This window comes from Anomalospiza imberbis, chromosome 3 (genome assembly GCF_031753505.1).
Source record: "Anomalospiza imberbis isolate Cuckoo-Finch-1a 21T00152 chromosome 3, ASM3175350v1, whole genome shotgun sequence".
Classification (NCBI taxonomy): domain Eukaryota; kingdom Metazoa; phylum Chordata; class Aves; order Passeriformes; family Viduidae; genus Anomalospiza; species Anomalospiza imberbis.
Window position 1 is genome coordinate 108,181,268 of NC_089683.1, and position 17,328 is coordinate 108,198,595.

A 17,328-nucleotide genomic window follows, 5' to 3' on the forward strand; every position below is an offset into this window, starting at 1 on the left:
AGATCAGAGCTGACTTCATGTTCAGGACCCTTTAACCTAAATAGCACTTTTTAATTTACTGTTTTCGTTTTTTGCTGTCCACTGAACAACTTGATTTTTGCAGAAAGTATTGGCAGGGAGGAAATGGTTTGTCAGATAGATGTATCAGTGATTTCTTAGCAATTAGAGTTACATAGGTGTTACAGGTTTTTAGTATAATATTTGCTTATGGAAGTTGGAGGTCTCCTGGATATCAGCAGGTAGAAAGGTGTTATTTAGCTCCTTGCAGTCTTCCTGCCCCAACTGCCAGGAGCATCATCAGGACCAGGAATCTTCTTAGGTCTGATCCGACACTGCAGCACTGCTTCCAGGCCCAGGTTCTTATCGAGCCGCCCCGGGATCCAGTCCAGCGGGGTGGCCCCACAACTGGCTAATCCACAGGTGCCCAGATAGATATAGATTGCTCCACCGGAGAGATGAGAGGACGCTCAGGCTGCTGTAATCCAGGAGGGTTTATTGAAGGCAAGGCAGGAGGTGAGGGTAGGAGGAGAAGGGCAGGGAGACAACCACACTGGAGGGAAGCAAGCTCTAAGAGCCACGAGGGAAGGCAGGGCCAGGGTATATAATAGTGGAGGAAGGGGAGTGGTCGGGGTACAAGTGATCCAATAGGGAAGAGGCTAAGGGGAGGAACAAGGATGGGGTGACATGAACAGAACCAGTAAGGGAACAGGGAAGGAGTGGTCTCACAGAAGGAACCAATGAGGGTAATGAGAACCAAGAACTTTCTAGAATGGGGGAGTAGAACAGTTGTTGATTGACATAAATCAGTAAGGGTACAGCCTTTGATGGACAAGTCTCCTTATACATGTGCAACCTCCCATGGTAGTTCAGGGGCCCCTCCCACAGGTTCTGTCATTTGTGAGTGCATTACACTCTGATGGAGATGGAGAATGAAATGATAAATAGTTTTTGTCCCCTTTGTGAAGTGATTTGAAACCTCTTTTAATATGCTTTGCTTGATTAAAACAGCAGCTGTCTGCCCAGACTGACGAGGGGAGCTAATTATTTTGATGAAAGACATGATGGATAATTTGCTTGAGATTTATATGGGATTTTTTTGCCAAGTCCCGAGTTAAACTGAGAGGAAACATATGAGGGGAGAATAGGAGAGAACTTTTTTCAGTTCTGCCTTTATTTTTTTTCTGTGAAGGTTGACAACAGATAGGGTAGTTTTTTTCCTTTTCAGCCCTATTTTATGTAAGGACCTCAGATAAGAGTCCTGAGCAATAAAGCAGCTTTCAAGGACTGTGTTTTCATAAGATCTCAAGAAAAAAAACAAATATAATAACCATCTGCTTCCTTCATTCTTGGCCAAGCCATGACCTCAGTTACGTTCATGTAAGGTATGAGCTTGTGCTTTCAGCCTCTCTAAATGTTGCCTGCTTTGGGAAATAATAGAAAGGGGGAAAAATTGCCCTGGACAGTTTTCATCACCTGTTGGGACCTGTGAAGTTTGAGTTCAACCGGAGGGAGGCTTTGAACAGTTTTTCCTTAGAGGAATGGTGTTAAAAACAAGAGACAGAAGTTTCTCCAGTTTGCAGCAGTGAAAATCTGAAGTAATCTCACAGAAATGAATAGAGTGTATTTACCCTTGGACAAGAGGAGATGGAACCTGGGTCTTTGCACTGCAGGAGAACTGAATCTTTGCCAAGAAGCTAATACCAAATGTACACTGTTGTTCCGCTGTTGAGGTTCACCTGATTATTTTTTGCTGTGGTCTTCCTGAGTTTAAGAGTTTAAGTATTCCTACCTCCTCCATCCTGACTGTTTGTTCCTTTGACACCATTCTCACTATTTTGTTGTTGTTGTTGTTGCAGTGGCAGCTGGTGTTGGGATAGGGAACATGATTGCATTTAAAAAAAGTTCTTTGTAAGCTAAAACATTACCCAGATTTCATTTGCAATTCAGTCCATGGTGAAATGGGGTGAGATGAAACAAGAGAGACTAACAATAATAACTGGGTTTACCTTCCTTGAAGCAAAAGTGAGGAATGATGAGGGGCCCTACCCAGAAGAGATGAAAGAAATTTTCAGGCCTTTTCATGGACCCAGAGTTTTTTTCTGGTCTTTTGTTCAGGTTTCCCTGTTTTGCAGAACACTACTATTACCCTCAATCTCATAAAATGATATTTTGAACCAAGACTTTGGCAGTTTCATCCCTTACATAATTCTGCTATATTGTTGGCATCGCTTTGTTGTTTATCATTTTTCTTTGCTGATGGTCATTTGTAGGTACAGCTCACCTTGTCCTTAAAGGAAAGGCCCAGAACAAAGGACGTCATCTCTGATGTCATTGCATTGGTGACAACTTGCCATGTCTATGATTCTGTCACTTAGCACTGGATGTTTTATACTTCTTCAGGCCCAAGACATGTGGGACTTTCTATCCTGGTGCCAGTCTAGGCATCTCTTCAAGTTGCCATGAAATTAATCCTTTTGCTGTAATAGTTTATTTTCCCAAATCTCCCTTTTGTTGCTCTGGGAAGATACATCTTGAGTGCTTGCCATAACACAAATTAATTCTGGCTTTTTGGAAATATGAAGAGCCCCTGCATGGGTGTGCAGCAGGCACTGTTAGTATTAATCAGAGATTCATCACTTCTCATATGAAAGAAATACATTTTCATGAGGGAAGCTTTTCTGTTAAATTTTTATTGTGTGGAAACCATAACATGAATTTGGTCTCAAAGTCTGAACAGAGTAATTTCCATAGAATTTGCATGCACATTTTTGATTGCCTGCAGTGGGAATCCTGAGCAAATTATTTTCTTCCATGATCTGCTAAACATTTGTCTCATTGGAAATAAACTAGGAAGAGAAAGAAGTATACAATGAAGACAGCACTTTACAGCAGTCTGTGGAAATCTTCAGTGATAGACTAAACCCTAAATATGCTTTTGCTTTTCTCAGTCCTTTGAGGTATGAGCTCCTTTCAATGAGCGTGAATAGAGAAGTCCCTATTAATATTAATGCAAGTTATGTATGTGCATTGGGAGCAAAATATACCCTAAAGTCTAATTATTTTATGCTAATAACTGAACTGAAAAGATATTTCCTCATTCCTGGCCAAAAAAAGCAACAATGGTTTATAGAATTTTCAGCGGGATGATAATTTAATCACTTCATTTAAACCAGCCTCTGCTCTGACCCAGTGGGAACTAGGAAATATTCTGGTACCAAAATCCCTGCTGGTGCACATGCAACTGCAAATAATAATGAGTTTTTTATTCTTCAGGAACCATTTTTCATTGCTTTAGGCAGTGGATAAATAGAGGGGCTTGTGACAACTCCAAGCCAAGGGATGACCTGATCCCTTGAAATCAAGGCAGAAACCCCTTTGCCTCTAAGATTTTTGAAAAAAAATTTAATTCTGCAGATGTGCTTTAGAGAGAGGCTTGGCCAGCAGTCTGTGGGACAGGCTGCTGGAAAACATAGGCAAGGATGTAAAAAGCCTCTCTGCTGAAGTGAGTGTTGAGAAAACCCATGAAGAATATTCAGACCACGCTTCTGTGTCCCAGTATCACAGAATGGTTTGGGTTGGAAGGGACCTTAAAGACCATCTAGTTCCAGCCCCCTTGCCGGGCAGGAACACCTTCCAGAAGATCAGGTTGCTCAAAGCCACATCCAGCCTGGCCTTGAACTCTTCCAGGGATGGGGATGCCTTGTGCTGCCCTGTCTATGTGTTGTCACTGAGGAGAGTTTCCTCTGGGTTGAACTCTGAGCATATTAATGCTTGTCTCAGTTTCACAGGTTTTTTCCTTCTCTGTGGGCTCTGTTATGCTTGGGCCAGCTGTGTGTGTCCCCACTGCACTGTGTTGGCTCTCCTGCCTACTGTTTCATATGGGATGTGATCCCGTTGCCAAGTCACTCATCATCTGGTGCCTCTCTTGTCAAGAAAAGAACTGTAGGCTTTTGCTGGGGGCACATGGGTTCCATATGCTGCTCAAGCTGAGCACTGGACAGTCCAGGAGTTCAAGTGCAGAACAGTACTGTTCTGTCAGTTGATGGCAGCCAGATTCTGGGATGAGGTGGGAAAAGTGCCCTGATGTGGATATCCCTGCCTCGGTGCTGGGCACCAGGAAGCCCTGCAACTGCACTCTGCAGGCTCCAAGGCTGTGATGCCTTGTGAAGGCTGACCTGGAACAGACTAGATGGAGCTGAAGAATAAAGTAGCTATTTATTAAAGGCCTGAGTGGATCCACCTTGGGCAGTACAAGAGCTTGGCCAGGGCTGCACCCAAGATGAACCCAAAAATGGTCACAAGATGGATGACTGGTCATGGGGTCTCACACTTTTATAAGTTCTGCTCCATTTGCATATTGGAGCTAATTGTCTAATTACAGCTGTAGCCCATGAAGTCCCATCCTTCTTGTTTTTCTCTCTTCAGTCCACATTGTTTATGCTCTTGGGCCTGAGATCTGGATTGGTTGTCCTTGGTCCCCAGCTAGAGAAGTAATTGTTTTGTCTCCCTACTCTGTGAAGAGAGCTCACCATCCCCTCATGTGAAACCCAGACCCACACACTAAAGTAGTACAGAATCTGAACAATATAAAAGCTAAAATCTGGAATTGAAAGAGAACATTTGACAATTAAAAGACATGGTTCTGATGTACAAGGGTCAAGCACAATCCTCTGAAAGTATCAAAACAAAAAGTAGTTTGGATAAAGGCCAGAACAGTAGGACTCTGGCTGTTTCTTTCCTTTTTGTAAGCCAATCCCTTACTTGTCATTTCCCCCCACCTTTCCTCTTATTACAGAAATTCTTCTCTAGAAATGATTCTGTTTTGATGGTTTCTGTGTGGCAGATGGCCTGTCCCTGGCAGCAGTACTCTACTAACCCAGTGCTGTACAGCAGTGATACATAAACCTCTGCTGATTTAATTAATGTGGTTGGTGATGGGGATCCATAAACCTCTGAATCCAAGCACTGAAACAGTGCAATTGCAACCTGCACAGCTCAATCAATATAAACCATCAGTAGCTTCCTACTTGGCTGGGAAAGGCAGGGATGGGAGCAAGCTCCCATGTCTTTTCAGTCATGTGTATGATGGTAATTAAGTAGCTGTGAGCAACTGCTCTGCTTTTGGTTGCATGAGCAGATATGTGAATGTCAGCAGCAGCCTAATTGCAGTTTTCCCTTTGTCGAAAGACTGACTGGCTTCTGTTTTGTGTCTGGCTTCTTATGAAATTTCCTCAGAGAAGACATTGTGCAGCCCATGCACTGTCCACTAGACAGCACTTTAGGAAAATCAGTGGTTTGCAGTTTTTTATCTCGTTTCCACTGCAGTAGCAGCAGAGCTCTGAAGGTTTTACAGATGGTCAGAAAAGGCTCACCAGTATATCACTACCACTCATGTGAACATTGAAGTTTAAGTATTACAGGTTTTAAATACTAGAATAAGCTTTTTGGCAATTGCTGCTGTATCACTCCAGGCAGGCAGCTTTATAAAAATAGCCTTTGTTCTTTATTAAAGCTAAATGGATCCTCTGCAGTTGTCATTACCACCTGGCTGGGAGGTGTTGACAGCAGTGGGCTGTAATCCCTCCTAGCAACCTGTCAGCATGGTGCAGTGAGGACCTAAATCAGGGCAGGGACCCCAGGAGCTGCTGGAGGAGGGGTGTGTGGCTGTCTGTGGTGTCCTTCTGTCTGTGCAGAGGTGCTCCCTTTCATGGTAGCCAAAACAGCTCTTCTCAGCTTCAAACTGCATCATTTGCTCACAGAGCAGGAAAAGCGAGGAAAGGAAAAATTGTATTGAGCAGTGACAGTGCAGAAGAGGTTACAAAAGATAATAATTACATTCTTCAGGGAACTCTTGAGGGTTGCAGCCAGGAAAACACAATTAGAAGGCACTTGGTGTGCTTTCTGAAACCAGTTTTGAGAAGGTCTGGATTCTGCATGGTGGAGCCAACTTTTACTTCACTGTTACCTCCTGACTTCAGGTTTGAGGACCCACAGCTAGTTTTAAATAATTCTTTCAATTCAGACTTTCTTAAATTAATTTAGGTCAGATTGATTTTCCGCTTAGTTCATGCACTGCATGTAGGACAGCATCACTGACAGTAGTCTGCCTACCTTCCCTCCCAGGGCTGTGATCCCACTTTTATTCTGGATGCAACTCTTCAGCTGAGATTCTGGCAACAACTGTGCTACCTCTGGATCCAGTGGGGCCCAACTGCCTAGAAGGAGCAGAGGAAGCTGAAGTAAACTTTTCCTACAAGCTCCAGGCACAAGGGAAGTCCCCTGCAGGTCCTGCTATGATTACCATGACTGAGTGCTGTCATTTGGTTTGGGGGTCAGCTATATAAAAATGTCTGGGGTTTTGACTCAGAAGCGGTTTAGAAGTGGAGTACAGATGAAGAGCAAAACAAATGGCATAAAGGACAGGGCCAACAGGCAGCTCTTCAATGAGTGGGGCATTAGGGAGGATTTCCTGTAACATGGATGCAAGGGTAATGTGTGCCAGTAATTCTGTGAGAGAAAATGCATATTATAATTTTCCAAGCAGATGGTCCAAGGTGAGTGATGAGCTATTTAGATGAAATTTGAGTGGGAAGGAGACTGTGGAGAATGAAGTGGAAGTATGATGAGTTATAGCAAAGGTCAGAAGCTGGCTTTTAATTGCAGAATCACTTTGGAGACCAGGGGGTGTATTTTCAGCATATGCTGCAGACTTAGTGTAAGACTTCATCCTGCTGACTCAGTTTCCCTAAACTTTACCTCCACAGGTGTATTTCAAAGCCCTTCTAATCTGCCGATATGGGATACTTTGAAACAATGTCTATAAAGCAAATTTGCATCTTTACAAAGGAAATACATGAAGTTAGAGGTGAAGCTGCTACATGTGGTGCTTCATGACTCCAGATGTGTCTGGGCATTAGCACAAATATTCACACATTTACAAGAAGTCTTTTCTGTGTTAGGGTGAGTCAAGGGAACATTTCAACAAAAAGAATAACTTTACCTTTTAGTTGAGTCTTACCATAAAAACCAAATTCAGGAGATATTTTTCTCCAAGTGGTATTTTCTCACAGACCCCACATATCTGAAGACTTGCTTTGTGAAATAAGTCAACTTAAAATCAACAGAGTTAGAGAAATCTTTAGCCTATGAGCACTCCTGTTCTCTTGGGATGTACCAGATATTCATTGCTTGTATGGAAGCAGCTACTGTACTAAGGGAATCACTAAAAAGGAGGTTATATAAAGGTGGATTGTGGAGTACATATCTCCTTACAGAACCAGTGAGTTGTGGAGAAGGAGGGAAGTTCATTGCTGGATGACTGCCTTGGGGTATAAGAAATGGTCCAAAGTTACAAGAGATGACAGAGAGAATAATTATATTAGAAGATTCAGCATCATGTGAGCATCTCTCTTCTTTGCACAGACACAGCCAAGAGGTTTGCAATCTTAAATGTGATCTGGGCCTGATTCCCATTTAAACTAAAACCCTTTTTATACCACAGAGAGGGTGCAAATATAACTTAGACCTACTCTGATTATCACCTCAAAGATTGATGGTGTTCTTTGTAATAAGTAAAAATCACTCTACAAAAAGACTTTTGCTGTTGAGGAAGAAGAAGAAGGCAGGCTTGGTTTTTTTTTTTTTTTTTTCCAAGCATAATGTTTTAAGAGAGTCATATCTGGAGTACTTGGCAAAGGAATATAAGATAAAGTTTCTGCAAGTCACAGTTTTCCTAATTTTACAGCTAGGTAGGATCTGCAGTTGATAATGACCTATATACACAAGGCCAAATTTTTTTTCTGTCACCAGGCATGCTGTTTATACCCACACTGAGGGGTGAATACTCTGATTAATTTGGAAAGGCTGATTGTTTCTTTGACCCATGTAACTGGTGAGACAGCAAAGTGCAAAATGTACCCATAAGCTGCTGGTAAAGTGTCCCTGTGGTTTGCAGTCTCTGCATATCTACTGGGAAGACTAATGTATAGTTAAAGCCCACCTCCAGGGAATTTCTTTCTTATAGAGATCTTTGGTTTTGTAACTGAAGTGACTCTCCTGCTATCTCTCAAGAAGACATGGAAGAAAGTATAATTTACTTAGTCTTTTTTTGGTATTATGTAGAATAAGAAGAAGTTTTTAATTCCTTTGGAAACTTCTTAACATTTCAGAAATGCTCTTGCTGTCATGCTGGCTCATCTAAGCAGTGGAAAAAAAATTGGAAACAGATTTCTGAGAATAGCCAGCACCTGTGATAGTGTAGATCCTGATATGCCACTCCTGCCCAACTGAAGAGAAAGTAGAGATGTGAAACAGTTTGCTTGTTCTTGAGGCAGCGCACAGAATATCAAGATATGCAGGGCTTTTTCCTCTATCTCAGTGTTTCCCCTTAATAAATTCCACTCCAGGCCAAAAAAAAATCTTGTCAAAGAGGGCATGATTCCATGAAAATTTCTGTTTTACCAAATTGGCATTTTCCATTGTAGACCATCCATACTCAGCATTGATTTTACATTGCAGCTTGACCAGCTCACTTGCATTTCAAAGTAGAAGCTGGAGGAGCTATTGATTGCTTAGCTGAGCAGGTTGAATATGATCTGCAGTCTCCTCTTACACATTGATTCCTTGTCTCTTTACTCTCTGCATCCTGAATGTCACTGAACTGTGAGAGGCCTGCCAAATGGACAAAAATATTGATTTCCTTTCCCCTTCTTTTATTTTCAAAAGCTCCTTATTTACCAAGAGCTGAACTAATATCAGGAAAACAAAAGATAACAAAAAAGGCAGAAGGATGGTAGTTTTTGTGTATTTTTAAAAAAACATATGAACTTGGTTGAAACTGGAGTCCTTTAAGTTGTGTTTTCATCAGGAAAGGTTATCTGCCTATGTGAAACCATTGAACTCAGGCTGTTCAGCTTCATATTTTACTATTGTCTGATTGATGGTGAACTTCTGGGCTTGGTTTCCTAAACGGCTGTACCTCTAGTGTTAGCATTTTCTGTGATTTTTTGCAGAGAAGTTAATGAGCAGTCCCAGCTATGCCAGGTTTTAATGCAGAATGCAATCAGTAAGTCTTTTGTTAGAGTTTATTGTACAGTGTTTTGTTCCTATTTTGTTCACCCACAAGTGTGACACATTGCAATACGAAGTTTAGAGGGACGGAGGAAAAATTCAAGGAACATAAGCTGGAGTCAAATAAAAATGAGGAGACATGCCAAGAGGGACTGCGGGGACAGCATGAGTGTCCAGACATTTTAGTATCTGCTGGTGGTCTGTGTAACCTTAGACATATTTGGGATGGCAAATGGGGCTGGTTACAGGCAGGGTAAAACCAGAACTGGTCCAGAACATCCAAGTGTGATAATAAAAATACCCAGGAGGTCCTTGCTATCCAGTGGCATTGTTTCAACTAGTAACAAAAAAGTAAAAGCAAGGTAGAGGGATGGCTAAAAACAATGAAAAATAACTTTTTTACAGGGGACATTACTTTTCCTATAAATCAAAGCAATTCTGATGTTGTCTGTGCTTATCATTATGACAATAACCATTTAAAAATGCATAAAGAGTGATACAAGTATTTTATGGAATGAAATGCAATTTTCCTTTAATGAAACATTTGAAATTGAAAAAAAACCCAAAATTCTTCATGTATCCTTTGCTTAGAAGTGGCGGGGAAAGGTCTGTTGATAAACTTCCAAATTTCTAAGGGTTTGTGCTCTAACACAGGATTTATGCTGTAACTGCTGCTACATCTTTACTATAGGGTAAGTCCCTGTACAAAACACTCCCCAGGATACAGCTGGGGAGAGTTGTTATGAATAATCATCCAGAAACACCTACATTTTGCAACAGTGTCTTGTTGCTAGGTATGGAGAGATCCACGAGAGCCTTTGAAAGTCATTAGTTTGCTTGAGAGGAGCAGTTCTCATTTTATTAGCAAGAATTGGATGGTCAGTGACACTCACAAGCCCCCTCATATCCCTGCTTGTGCTTTCTGGGCCACAAAACAGGCTCAGAAACTTTGAAATTGAGCAGATGGATCCAACTCTGTCACAACAAAAGGCATCAATTTTCTGCATTGCTGTGTGTAATGGCTTGACCCTGGTCAGATGTCAGGCACCTGCCAAAGCCTCTCACTCCTCTCAGAGCTCGACAGGGGAGAGAAAATATAACAAAGGAGGGTTCATGTGTCGAAATATGGACTGGGAGAGATCACTCATCAAACATCAATTACAGCAATACAGGCTGTAGGTAGAGATATGAATTGAATTTATTACACTGACAAAATCAGAGCAGGATTATGAGCCCTTAAGAACACCTTCCTCCCACCCCTCCCTCCTTCCCTGCTCCACCTCCTATTCCAGCAGTGCAAGGAGACAGGCAATGGGGTTATGGACAGTTCCTCACCTTTCTTTGGTTGCTCAGGGAGGAGTTGTTTCCCCACGTCACTGTGGGGGCCCTCCCACAGGAGACAGTTCTCCACAAACTCCAGCCTGAGTCCATCCCATGGGAAGAGTCCTCCCCAGACCGCTGCAGCGTGGGGTCACTCTTGCATGGGGTGCAGTCCTGGAAGGACAGGCTGCTCTAGCGTGGGCTCCTCTCTCCATGGGCCTCCCACAGGGTCACAGCCCCTTCTCAGGCATCCACAGCTCCTCCGTGGGCTGCAGGTGGATCTCTGCATCCCCATGGATCTCCATGGGCTGCAGGGCCCAATACACTGTCTGAATAGTGGTTAGCAGCCTCTCCACCCTTGGTTATCACTTCATTTATAGAAATGAGCTGTCCTCATCGCCATTTAAAAGTGATTCAGTTTTGCTTTGTTCATCTGACTTGTTGCAGTTCAAGTAGATCTGTACTTTCTTTTTGCTATTGAGAAGCTTCAACGTTATTACTTTTATTTTAGTGGCGAGTCACACAAAAATGGGTTACTTTGTGGCTTTAACAAAAATGTAGGATGTGAGATGGGTGGTCCCAACTGACATTGCATTTCTCTAATATATACACCTCTCATGATACAGATGGAGAGGGTAATAAAATTAAATGTCTTTAAGTAAACTTAGAAATCAGCGATGAAAAATATACACTCAATAACTCTGTACTGGCTTTAGCAGCAGAGGGATGTCATTTATGGATAATACCCCTAAAAGCTCCTGTATGTACATGCTGTCCCATTCTCATAACTTTCTAAAGGGTTTTTCACTGAAACTGTGGCAAAAACAAAAACCCTGTAACAACATTTTTAATATTAGAGGGTCAAGGCATTACTTTATTATCTGGCCAAGATGTATCACAGAAATCATCTCATCCACACATAGCCTGGGTGTGTAGAGGGAATCATTCCATGACACATGACATTTACTAGATTTTTCAGATGTTTTATACAGTCAAAACTCATAGAAACGAAATGGGTCAGTGTTCATTGGTCTAAAGTTGTGTAGTTCTTAGTACTTGGTCTCCTACTGGATCCGGATTTCTTTGCTTTGATGTTAAGCAAACCTTCATTCCTTGATTTTCTTACCAGTCTTTTCTGGAGGAGATGTCTCCAGCTCTGCCAGAGGTAGAGTCTGGGGTAGATGTTCGTAGATGGCCACTGGTGGCCCTTTAGCTTTTGGGCTATTCCCAGTCTGTTGAGATGTTAAGTTCATCAGACCTCACCTAGAGGAGCAATGCCCTGGAAAGAAACTTAAAATCCTTTTCCGCAGGCAAAGGCAAACCAAACCCCTTGACTAAAGTTAAACAAAAATTTTTAATCCGGTATGTTTTCCAACAGGTTGCGTGTGCAGATCACTGGCTCAATTGAACTTTCCTGTCTCTCTCTTTTGTTGTCACCATGTTTCTTTGGATATGAGAAATTAATGCTGCCAACAGTCAGTACAGCATTCCACTATCTGTAGGTGGCTTGTTTGGTGATGCCTTTGTGCATCTGGACATGCTGTCCCAAACCACCTTCAAGGGATGTTGATCCTGAGTACAGTTTATAGGGCCTGAGTCCAACCACCAGCCTGACTTCTTCAAAAATACAGGATATCATTTTCCTCTTCTTACTTCACCTTCAGGAACAGACCTGTATTAACCCTGAGGCTTTAGAGAAAAAAAAGAACCATTACTTCCTTTGATTGATCAACTCGCTGCTATGTGCTTGTTGGTTTTTAAATCCCCTAACATGCCTATTCGATGTCATCAGTTGGGACTGCCTTCTTCTGGAATTTGGTTCAAATTCTCCTGTTTTGAAGTTCTTGGTATTTGAGGTTCAAGTTGTGGGTACTGTTCCACTTTCCTACACCCACTGGTATAATTTAGCAAATCTGTCATTTATGCTCAATATAACAGTCATTTAACTGCAGGATCTCATTGGTGCAATTAACCCTGTTCCTTTAAAATGAGGAGCTGATTGTCTTGGCATTCGTGGGAGCAAAGAGCACAGTAAAGTGCTGCAGTTCCTGGTCCTTCCAGAGCAGTACTGCAGTCAGTTGATTATTTTGTTAATTGGTTTTGCATCCAGTATCCTGCTGGTTTATTATCATCCAAGTGACTGTATGCACCATGCATAAGTGCAAGTACAGTAAAAATCAATAGTTGAAACTTTTTTTCTTTGTAAAGAAAGCCATCCATGGGCTGCCTTTGATACATGCCCTTCATTCTGCTTGCAACACAGCTATTAACTTTTTCATAATTTAGCTCTATGCTAATAAAGTAGATGCTTAGGTTCTGAACTGTACTTAAACTTGGAACCTAATGAGAAAGGAAGAAATTACTTAAGAAAGAAATAAACAAAAGACTGTTATTGTAGATAAATAAGCCTAATTTTGAGATGGTAAAATTCATGCTAATTTGGTAAGAAAATCTTGTTGCTTCACTAGGTTCTAATAAATATCATACTTCACAGGCTTGAATCATTTAGTGACTGTTATCAAAAACCTGAGTCCTATGAATGTGGCTTTTTCTGCTTCACTTAGAGAAACAAGGATCTAAAAGCTGGTGTGAGGTTGCATTGTGCGTGGGATTGAGGGCTGGGTTCCAGGACTGATTGTCACAAAAGCAGATGGGATTATGGATGTTACGAGATGAGAATGTTTCCAGTACTTTTCTACTGTTGGACACGCAGATGTGTTCTCTCTTGCATGTGTTTTTGAAACCTTGATGTGCTACTTAATGCCTTTGTATTACTGGGGAAGCCTACTCTTCTTTCAGAATTAGAATCAGATGCAGTTCCTCTCCTGATCTAGACTAGATATGAAAGCAGAAATTTCCTTCTTGGTTAAAAAAAAAAGGCATTTTTCTAGTATAGGTACCCAGTTGGTACCTGGGAAGAAGAAGAAGAAGATGGGGATTTTGCTGAGTCTGCTGTGTGCAGCCCTAAATGGGCAGCTTTTCACCCAGATCACTGGATTTGCATTATCATTTTCCAAGTTTGTTCTTTGGGGATCTTTTTTTTTCTGGAATGAATGGATGTTACCTGTTCTTGGGCTCATTGCTTTCTAAATGTATCTCTGTGAGGAAAAAGGCAAGTTCTTACCTTGTGCTGGTTAAGATCATGCTGCAAGGCAGCTGACTAAGGGAATTTGCAGCCATGGAAAAAGCTACTAAGAGCTTTTCCAAAAAATTTAACTCTTTTTTTTTTTTTTTTTTTTTTTTTCACAAAAATGCCTGATCTTTTCCTGATTCAGTTGTATGAATTACTTACTGTCATTTGCAAATATGAGGAAACCCCCTTCATTTTTTGTGGTGAAAAAGAGGTCCCAGAATTTCTGAGACTGTTCTGTCTGTGGATGGTGACACCTTTCTCCAGGTGAAACATTCAGAAAACAGCCTGCAGAGTGGTTTCAGTTCAGTGAAGATTATGCCTCTTTGAGGGTGTATTTCCTTGACTCAGGAAATTATAATTTATATATTTTACTTGTCTGATGATGAGCTTCTGGGGTGTTTTCCTAAATGGCTGTACCTCTAGTGTACAGCTAAAAAATACACCATGTGTCAAAAAAATACACTATGTTGTATTGTGAAGATGGAACAAATCAGACAAACGAGATGATACTGAAGAGGGAAAACAGCCTGTGCTATTTCTGCAAATTGCTCCCTCTCTTCCTCTCCGTTGTCTTAAAAGACAAGCCAGGGCTCCCCAGCATTGCTTTTTAATTAGTAGAAATCCTTTTCTACTTAATCCTAATTCAGTGCCTTAATGCAGGCAGGTCCTGCAGAGCCAGCAAGCTTATGTGGGAGCACAAACTCCTGAAATCTTTTTCTCTGGCATCCCTCTGCATGAGGCTTGTCTTCTGTTCCTAATTATGTTCTCTGGTGACAGCTTGGGGTTTGCAGTGGCAAGCAGAGAGGCAGGGGTGAGGCAGAGTGACAGGTGTTGCTCTGTCTCCATGGCATCACTGAGCTTTGTCTTAGAGCTGTCAAACACTGTGCTCATACCTTTCTTTACTGTGTACAGCGACCTGGTGCCACAAAGTGCACCTTGTATGGGTCCTGCTTAGTCACTCTCCTCTTTCCAGGTTATTTCGTATTAGGTTTTTTCTTTGCTTTCAATCTGTTCCACTTTTAATGAACCTGCACACGTATTGGGAGCACGCATATAAATGGAAGCATCAATTTAGTATTTTACCACTTGGTGCCTTTAGTTAAGGAGGTAAAATTCATACAAGTATATTGTTAGAAACCTTTGACACTGCCTTTTCAGGCCATGCTGTGCCCCATCCTGCTCTCTGTGAATTGGTATTAGGGTTTTGTGGTTATGGTGAAAGAGTAGAGCTGTAGGAAAACAGCTTTTAGCCCCCATCAGTTAGATCCCAGTTTCATCTCTGCCACAGACACCTCACTGAGCACTGTCTTTTATGCTCATGCTTTAATTAACTGAGACAGAAAGATGCCTCCAAGAATGATTCAGCCGTCCTAAGGTCTGATTGAACCTTTGGATGAATTTCTCCTGTGTTGATTTTGACTGACACTGTATATATAAAGTTGCTATGACACAGTAGTGTAACTCATATGTATGCATTTTTAATCTGAAATGCCAAAGTCACACATGTAGAAGTTGTTCTCTGAGTTATTAGATTTATTTAATAACCATGGATTCTTTTCAAGAACACACCTAAGTAAATGTTAGGGGGGGTCTTACTACCTTCTTGCTGCACCTAAACATGTATTTAATGGTTTTAATAATTCCTCTTTGATCAGGAAGGCTAGATTTTTTTCTTTTCTTACTTTTTATTTTTGTTTTTTTTACAATTAAATGTTAGTACTCTTCATGCTATCTTGTTTCCACGTGTTAGGCTAAAGAGTGCAAAATGACTATGCCAAAGTTGACAGCATCTTCTGCAAGGTCTGTTAATATGTTAGTACATATTACAACTCCAGTAACAGCCACTGGGTGGTCTCCTTTGGGAAGGCTCTTTTACATGGATACAAGTAAGGTGGTTATGGTCTGACCTTTGAAGCTCCAAAGATGTTTGCATGTTTAACTTTTCTTATATTCTACTGTGCTTCCTTAAATATCTTGTCGATTTGCGGTGCATAAAGAAAAGAATTTCTGAAAATCTGTGATGACTTGTGTTTTATAACCTGTATTTTCCTATCCTATACTTCAGCCAGTGTGGTCAGTTTAGTGGCTTTTTTGCCATATAGGTTTTCTTGCCAGTTTATTTATTTATCACTTATTTATTGCAAAGATAATCCATGAAAGTAGATCACTTTACAAGACATTTTTGAGAGCCTCAAAAGTATGATGAAAGCTTACAACACCAGATTTTTTTCTCACAGAAAATTTCTTTGGCAGTGTCCTGTCCTGCTGTGAAAAGGGGAGTTGGGGGGATTATTTTTGATATATTTCTCAGACAAAAATAAAATGACAAGGCTGCCAGCACGTGTACAGCCCCTATAGGAATCCTTCACCTCATGTATAATATTGAGGCATAAATAATCAGATTGTTCCTCCCTATCAGACAGGAAAGGTTATCTAATGATCTAATAATGCCCTGGAGAAAAATCTGAAGAAGTAGAAGTGTGGTTGAGACCTGCTTCCTCATTTTGTCAAATGTCTACAGCTTGGAGCTGTGACATATTTGGGATTTGTTAAATAATTTTAGCTTCTATTTTGGTGGCAACAAAAAATAAAACTGTGGCAAGAGGACTCATGATAATAATGATGCCTGGTGAGGGGCTCATTCTTATGCTGATTGTTGGGTGTCTAAAACATGCTCAAGCTGAGTTTTCTTCTCCAGATATGACACTCTGGGGGAGTCTCTTCCCCTCACAGCTGTTGCAGTACTCCTGGAGCTTTCTACCTCTTTGTAAATTCTGACTGGCATCAGTCCCTGGTTTAGAAATTGCAAATGAATGACACAAGCACAAATAGTGTGTTTTCATAACCCTTATCACTCATGAAAACAAATCTAAAAAAAGCTTTTTATGTGTGTCAAGAATGCTGAGGTAAAGATGTAAAAATTAACCCTTCCAGGTGAGGAAAGCTGTGCAACAGGAGGGCTTCATCAGAAGGAAGAGAGGATATAGAGACATCAATGACATTGACATCAACATGAATGATCCTTTATTTGCAAAGCAGTGGTACCTGGTAAGTTCTGAGAGAAAATCACAGTAATCATAACTAAATAATTGTCATTCAGGCCCTTCTGTGCAGTTGCAGTGTTTTCCAACAGTTCTTTCCAAATGCAGGACTTGGGAATGGAACCAAGGCTCTGTTGTGTTGGTTTTAATTGTACCCCTTTTATATGGGAAAGATCCAGCACATTTCAAGAGATAAATTTCATTTCAGTCAATGGAAAGATCCTTAGAAGGCTTGAAAGAGAACTGTATTGATGTCCTGTGGGCATTGCTGGTGTGCTGATGTGGCCCCTAGAACTGCATATGAATCATGTCTTTGAGATTTTGCCAGGTAAAATATTGCTATGGAATTATAATAAAAAATTATAATGTATTTGCTAGCAAAAGTTAAAGCTTTTCTTTTCTTATGGAAATTTGAATGTAATGTGTCAAAAAAAGAACAGCTGAAAACTGATGAATTTTGGCTTAAGCTAATGTCAAAGGAAATTCATATTTTGCTTAATTGTTTCAGTTTTTCTGTGTCATATTTTTAGAGTGAGAAGTCTTTATTCATGAAAGAAAAGTTATATTTTTACTTTGAAGTGAAATTATTTTTTAATTTAAAAAATATATAAAGTAATTCTGGTCAGTTTTATTGTTGCAACATATTTATGATGAAATACTCAGTAAATACAGTACTGCCTTGTTAACTTAAGAAGGGTATTTTTGCTTAAGAATAATGTTTCTTCCTCTTAATCCATTTCTTATGTTTCATGAATCCATCCAATG

At 40.8% G+C, this 17,328-nt stretch overlaps 1 protein-coding gene across 1 annotated transcript in view; it reads left to right on the forward strand.

Moving 5' to 3' along the window:
- PCSK2 (proprotein convertase subtilisin/kexin type 2) overlaps positions 1-17,328 on the forward strand; it is a 97,703-nt gene that overhangs the window by 33,209 nt on the left and 47,166 nt on the right. The window contains exon 3 of the mRNA XM_068186335.1: positions 16,457-16,570. Coding sequence (XP_068042436.1) covers positions 16,457-16,570 — 114 coding nt within the window. The remainder of the gene's footprint in view (positions 1-16,456; positions 16,571-17,328) is intronic.